This window comes from Mastomys coucha, unplaced genomic scaffold (assembly GCF_008632895.1).
Source record: "Mastomys coucha isolate ucsf_1 unplaced genomic scaffold, UCSF_Mcou_1 pScaffold8, whole genome shotgun sequence".
NCBI lineage: Eukaryota > Metazoa > Chordata > Mammalia > Rodentia > Muridae > Mastomys > Mastomys coucha.
In genome coordinates this window covers 54,097,432-54,104,282 of record NW_022196914.1, presented here as the reverse complement: position 1 = coordinate 54,104,282, position 6,851 = coordinate 54,097,432, and the positions used below count along the sequence as shown (strand labels likewise).

Below are 6,851 nucleotides of genomic sequence, written 5' to 3'. Positions count from 1 at the left end.
GCTGAAGGTGTCAGGGCCCAGGGAAAGAGCCGTACAGATAGGATGTGCATTAAGATCCTTCAATAAACAGTGACTGTGACAATAGGAGGATAAATCCATGAAATACTTTATAGACACGGGTTGTAGGATTGGGTGCAAGAAGAGACCCAAGCTTGAATACCAGAGTAACCCTTTCCCCTCAAGGATGTTTGTGTGCACTCGTAAATCTGATTCTCAAATTGATGTAAAGGTGAGCCATGCTGGGCTAGCAAGATGGCTCAGCGGGTAAGAGCTCCCACTGACGGCTCTTTCAAAGGTCGTGAGTTCAAATCCCAGCAACCACATGGTGGCTCACAACCATCCGTAATGAAATCTGATGCCCTCTTATGGTGCATCTGAAGACAGCTACAGTTTACTTATTTATAGTAATAAATAAAATCTTTTTTAAAAAATTGGTGAGCCACATGTGACTGCTGTGGCTACTCTAGGCTGTCATGAAAAACCGCAGCACCAGTTGGCTCCGCCTGACATCACACACAGCTAAGGGTGTCATAGCTACAAGATGGCTCTATACCCAGGCATCATAACAGCATTCCAGTCAGAAGGAAAAAGAGAAACAAGATGGCTTCCACTTGACTCATTGGGCAGCAGTGTGACAAGGCCATGGGCAGCAGCCCCAGAGCTTGTGAATTTGGGGGTTTAAGTTAAAGATATTGTACCCCCAAGCCCTAATACATTGTCAGAGAAGAGCGGACATGAAAAACTAACATGACTGTCAGGTCAATCAGCACTTTCAGTAGAGAAAGTGTTAGGTGAGAAACAGTCCCCATAGCTCCTTGGCTGCCCAAGACAGGTATTTCGATTGGCCAGGAACCATGCTGTAATGTCTTCTGAAGCACTCTTAGACATAATTTCAGCAGAAAGACAAGGCCACCATTCTTAAAATTAGAAATGACTTTAAAAGAAAAGGTGGGCTGTGGAAAGAGCCTGGCGAGTCTCTCTGTTCTCCTCCCCAGGGTATCTTGGAGCGTCTGGACAGCAGGGAGATTGTGGTTGGGGATGGCAGCTTCCTCTTCACTCTGGAAAAGAGAGGCTTTGTGAAGGCGGGGCTTTGGACTCCAGAAGCGGTGGTAGAGCATCCAAGTGCAGGTAAGTGCTCGCAGCGACGAGGAATGTGTGTGACAGCTTAAACACCGTGAGGAGTGTGCATACAAGTGACAGCTTAAACACCATGAGGGAAAATCAAGGGATAATGGCAGGCATTGTAAGGATTATCTTTCTTGCAGAACTGCCAAGACGTAAAGGCCATGGCATTTGTGTGGACTGAAGCCTAAGGGAAATTATCTCTCTGTTTCCTCCTCTGTCTGTTTCTCTCTGTGTCTCTCTCTCTCTCTGTGTCTCTCTCTGTCTCTCTCTGTGTGTCTCTCTTTTCACTCATATCTTCTTGAGCAAGCACTGTTTAAAATACACAATTCAATTTTCATTCTTTGAATATTTTCCTTATAGTTATTTTAAGCTATTTAACTTAACGTTTCCTTACATTAGCAAAAATCACCGATGGCTTTAGACTCATCTCTCCGGAAGGTTGTGCATGGCAGATAATAATCATGACCATGGTGATAATGGCTGATGGCCATCACCAGCTCAGTGATGCAGATAGCCAGGCTGTGGGAACCAGACTCAGAAGAAAGGAACAATCCTCCCCTTCATCTTCCTGACTTTGAGAAAAATCAAAATACAAAGAGTCAGACGTAGAAACCATTGCAATTGGTTGGTGACATCACATGGGTGCTTTAACTCTACCTGGCTTTGTTGATTTTCCTAGAGCGGGGGAAACAGAGCCCACTCTACGATATGATAGGAGATCAGGACACACACTGGAAATGCAGGTTTTGAGTCTACCTGATTTCATTCACATGGACATGTGTAATGCAAAGCTGGGGTCTTTGCCTGATTCTCCCCCAGACCAGCTGTGTGACCTGAGACGAGTCCTTTGACCTCATTGAGGACCTGCTCCTTTGTCTGCTGCGTGGGGCAGGGATGTGGGCCAGTTGTGAGGACAGACAGGTTTACCCACATGAACTGTCCATGCATCTTTAGAGCTTTGTGGCCTTTATGGCAGTTCGCCCAGTTTACTCAGTTTACTCAGATGCTGGTGGAGACCAGAGTAGCTTTGCTTCTCTGGTGCCTCAGGAATTTTTCAATTTTGTTCTTATGTTTGGAATATGTTTCAGCTAAGCTGAAAATGAGTAATTAGCCAGGAGAGGGTGATGGCCAGGAAGAAAAGTAGTAGAGGGGGCACTTTCTTTTCTTTTTTGTGGTTTTAGACAGGGTCTCATACATCCTAGGCTGGCCTCAAGCTAGCTGCCTCCACCTGAGTGCTAAGATTCCAGGCGTGAGCTAACACACCTGCTTTACAGGGTGCTGAGGATCAAACCCAGGGCATTATGCATCTAAGGAAGCTTTCTACCGACTGAGCTACATCCCCAAGCCCAGAGGGGTGACTGAGAGATTAGGGGAAGCCAGGACTGTTTATCACATGACTCTCTCATACTCACTGTCGAATCAGCCCATTGTGGGTATCCTGCACAGGCATGCTGCCCTCTGGGTGAGCTTCTTCACTCTTCCCATATTGGTGATAATAGGCCAGCAGAACGCTTCACACACTGCTGAGTCATAAACTCTAGACAAGGGCTAAGGGAACAGGGAGTCAGCCAGGCCTCAATCTCTGCATGGAACCTACTTGAGGCAGGCGAGCAGGACCCTGTGGGCTGCTCTATAGTGTGTGCTGTACTGTCACAGCAATGATATTAACCTGTCACCTTATCATTTCTAGGCTTGCAATATAGTCTGGTAGGGAGGGAAAAGAAGAGGGGTGGGAGCTGGTACTGAGAACATCTGCTTCTGGAATTTGATTTTGTAATTGAAATTTCAACTACTTGGCAGTTCGTCAGCTTCACACAGAATTCTTGAGAGCAGGAGCTGATGTCTTGCAGACATTCACCTTTTCTGCCACTGAAGACAATATGGAAAGCAAGGTAACTGCGAGTGTGTAGGGAGCAGCTACAAGGTATGGAGCCTTCTCATGCTTGGGAGGTGGTGAAAATGGCCTCCTGTGTCATGAGAATGTTGGTTTCTTTAAAAAACATAGAAATATTATGGGAATGTGTTTTCATTTTAATCCCAAATATGGGATTAAATGGGGCTGCTTCAGGTTGTCCACAGCAGCTGATTATGATTTGGCTTGTGCTCTAATAGAAGCATGATTTTGCCAGCTGCAGATAGTCTGAGATTGTGACTTGGAGTTCTGGGGACTGGAGAGGGTATTAAATGCTAGGGCCCTGAAAGGTAAGGTTCTAGTGGTGGTGGTTGTATTTGTGGTTGGTGGTCGGTTGTCATTTGTTAAGTACTCATACACAAAGAAGAAACAAGAAAAAATTAGATATCCCAACAGTGAAGATCCAAGTTTAAGGAACTTGACACCCCTAATCAGCAGAAAGTAGTCTAATGATAATGTCACCCCCTTTCCACTCTATCCTTTTTTCTCTCCTGTCTAGTGTTGGAAGTTTTGAAAGGGTGGAGAAGGGTGGAAGAAAAAAGAACCAACAAAGGAGCCAAAAGAATGATTACACACCTGTGTTACTGCACCTGTTACCAGATCACATCCAACTCCCACGAATTCACCATTCCACAGACATGTGTGAAACAGAATATCATCAGTTTAGGTGGAAGAGGACAAGACCAGACAGAACCAGCTGTTGAAAGGGTGATGAAGCCCTTCAGAGGTGTTTTGAGGAGAAAGAACATTTGACTAGATTTTACCTTTTCTGACCAAGGCCATTCAGTCAGTCAATAGGAGAAAAAAGACAGTTAGACAACATTGAAGCATGACCCCAGCCCCAGTTCTGAGGCTGAGGCAGGTTTATTTTTTCCCAGTATGCTTTTATGCCATTTTAATTACATGCAAGTATTAAGGGAGGGCAGTACAATGTGGAACCAGCAAGGCAGTAAGCAAAGTCCCGTGATTACTCCCATGACAGTTGTTTCCAATGGCTTGTCAGAATGACCAAAATATCTGAGCCCCCTTCCTTGTCCAAGTCCAAAACGCGATTCTTGCCTGAGGCCTACTTCTTTTGTTCGACCCCAAGATTAAGATTCCTGTCTGAGCTTACTTCCTTGTTGTGGCCTAATGTCAGATTCCTGCCTGGAGCCCATTTCCTTGTCCGTGGCCAATGTCATATTCCAGCCAAGTGGACCCCAAAGCTCTCCACACTTTTCATTCTGCATTGTTCTTCCCCCTTCCCTCTTGTCTTTCTGGAGACAGGGAAGTCCTTGGGAACTTAGCACTGACTTACAAATGACAAAAAATGCTAAACCTGATACCCAACTTTGCTGTCTCCTGCCTGTGTGACTTCATGTAAGACCATCCTTGCATGGTACATTGGCTTTAACTCTAGGAAAAGATAATAAGTAGTGCTATGTTCAGACCTGTCAGGAGAGCAGATGGGATGAAGGATGGGGAAACATTTGCAATGCCAACTATTAATGATAAGTGACTTATGGATGCTCATGTTCACTCAAGAAACCCACATATTGGTTCCCACTAAATGGGAACCATGGGAACCACTAAGTGGTTATCCAAGGATTATCATTATGGTGTTCTCTGTGCTAAGTAGAAAGATGATAAAAGGCTTAGACACTCTTCTTAAGAGGCTCGTGATCTGTAAGAGAGGAGGGGGAAATAAAGTTACTAAAATCTAGTGTGGTAGAACTGAAGCATGGCTCAATGGTTAAGAGCACTTAGTGCTCTTCCAGAAGACCCACATTCAAAACCCACATGGCATCTTGCAACTGTCTATAGTGCCAAACCCTGGGGATCTGATGCCCTCTTTGGGCTTCCAAGGGCATCAGGTACATATACAGTACACAGACATAAGAGCAGGCAAAATACCCATATACCACACTACATCAGAAAGAGAAGAAGAAGAAGGAGGAGCCACTATACCTCATAATTAGTCTAAAAATCCAGTGTGGATAATAACGGTAATGAGAATATGAAGTCACTACTGAGGCTGAGGAGATGCCTCAGTCAATAAAGTACTTGCTGTATAAGCACAAAGACTGAGTCTGGATCCCCAGGACCCATGTAAAAGGCAAGTACATTGGTGCACATCTGTCTGTAACCCCATCATCAGGGTTGAGGGTGGATGGAGGCAGGCAGATCTGTGGAGCTCTTTGGCCAGTGAAGCTAACTAAATCTATAAAATCTAGACTTAGTGAGAGACCTGTCTCAAAAAATAATGCAGAGAGCAATTGAAGAAGACACTTGGTGCTGACTTCTTGACTTCTGGCCTCCACAAGTCCATGTTACACACACACACACACACACACACACACACACACACACACACACACCACCCACACAGGAGTCACTGGTAACAGGAGGTTACGCTCAATTCTTGAATGGCAGTTTCCAGGCTTGACTTGCTTGCTCCCTTTATGACTTGTTTTATTTTACATTTATAACACCAGGCTCATGTTTCTGCTCTTGCTCTCAGTGGGAAGCTGTGAATGAAGCTGCCTGTGACCTGGCCCAGGAGGTAGCCGACAGAGGGGATGCTTTGGTGGCAGGGGGCATCTGTCAGACATCACTCTACAAGTACCACAAGGATGAAACTAGAATTAAAAACATTTTTCGACTACAGCTGGAAGTTTTTGTCAGGAAAAATGTGGACTTCTTGATTGCAGAGGTAAGACTGGTCTTAGAGGAACTGGACTGGGCTGGCCTGTGTCCTCATTTCCTCTGCAGATGGTCAACAGTTTAGGTTAACAACTACAGTTCAGGCAACACTGCCACCTGCGTGATGGGTTCTCTGTGAGGCAAGGGATGGACCTGTGGCATGCCTCTCTGTGGGGTTTGCTTTCTGAGATTTAAGTGGTTGCAGAAACTGACTTGGGGGGGGGCAATAAGGTGAGAAAAAAAGAGGTCCGAGGCTTAGGATATATCATCTCCCACAGAAGCCCAGCTAGAAAGCATGGGGAGGGGTGGACAGAGTCAGAGAGCAAGGTCTAGCAGGAAAGTGGCTGATCAGGTTCACCAGGGCTCACTAGCAATGGCACTGAGCAACTGCCTTCTCCATCCAGCCTTTCTCAATGTTTCTCTGCTACTCCTTGGTCTATCATATATGAATGGCAGTTTAAAGAAAAGGACTGGGCGTGTCGTGCCCTGCACTGCCCAGACTAGCGAACAATACAGTCAGGATGGCTAAAGGTGACCCCAAGAAACCAAAGGGCAAGATGTCTGCTTATGCCTTCTTCGTGCAGACATGCAGGGAAGAACACAAGAAGAAAAACCCAGAGGTTCCAGTCAATTTTGCAGAGTTTTCCAAGAAGTGCTCTGAGAGGTGGAAGGCAATGTCTAGCAAAGAGAAATCAAAGTTTGATGAAATGGCAAAGGCTGATAAAGTACGCTATGATCAGGAAATGAAGGATTATGGACCAGCTAAAGAAGGCAAGAAGAAGAAGGACCCGAATGCCCCCAAAAGATCACCGTCTAGATTTTTCTTATTCTGCTCTGAATTCCGCCCCAAGATCAAATCCACAAACCCTGGCATCTCCATTGGAGATGTGGCAAAAGAGCTGGGTGAGATGTGGAACAACTTAAGTGACAGTGAAAAGCAGCCTTACATTACCAAGGCAGCAAAGCTGAAGGAGAAGCATGAGAAGGATGTTGCTGACTATAAGTCTAAAGGGAAATTTGATGGCGCCAAGGGCCCTGCTAAAGTTCCTCAGAAAAAGGTGGAAGAGGAGGAGGAGGAGGAAGAGGAAGAAGAGGAAGAGGAGGAGGAGGAAGAGGAAGATGAATAAAAACT

The 6,851-nt window shown here is 45.5% G+C and overlaps 2 protein-coding genes across 2 annotated transcripts in view; both read left to right on the top strand.

Moving 5' to 3' along the window:
* Positions 1 to 6,851, top strand: part of LOC116083553 (S-methylmethionine--homocysteine S-methyltransferase BHMT2) — a 17,379-nt gene that overhangs the window by 2,828 nt on the left and 7,700 nt on the right. The window contains exons 2-4 of the mRNA XM_031360332.1: positions 996 to 1,128; positions 2,926 to 3,017; positions 5,538 to 5,729. Coding sequence (XP_031216192.1) covers positions 996 to 1,128; positions 2,926 to 3,017; positions 5,538 to 5,729 — 417 coding nt within the window. The remainder of the gene's footprint in view (positions 1 to 995; positions 1,129 to 2,925; positions 3,018 to 5,537; positions 5,730 to 6,851) is intronic.
* On the top strand, positions 6,200 to 6,846 carry LOC116083554 (high mobility group protein B3). Its single transcript, XM_031360333.1, has one exon. The coding sequence runs from the start codon at positions 6,241 to 6,243 to the stop codon at positions 6,844 to 6,846; it is 606 nt and encodes a 201-aa protein (XP_031216193.1). The 5' UTR covers positions 6,200 to 6,240.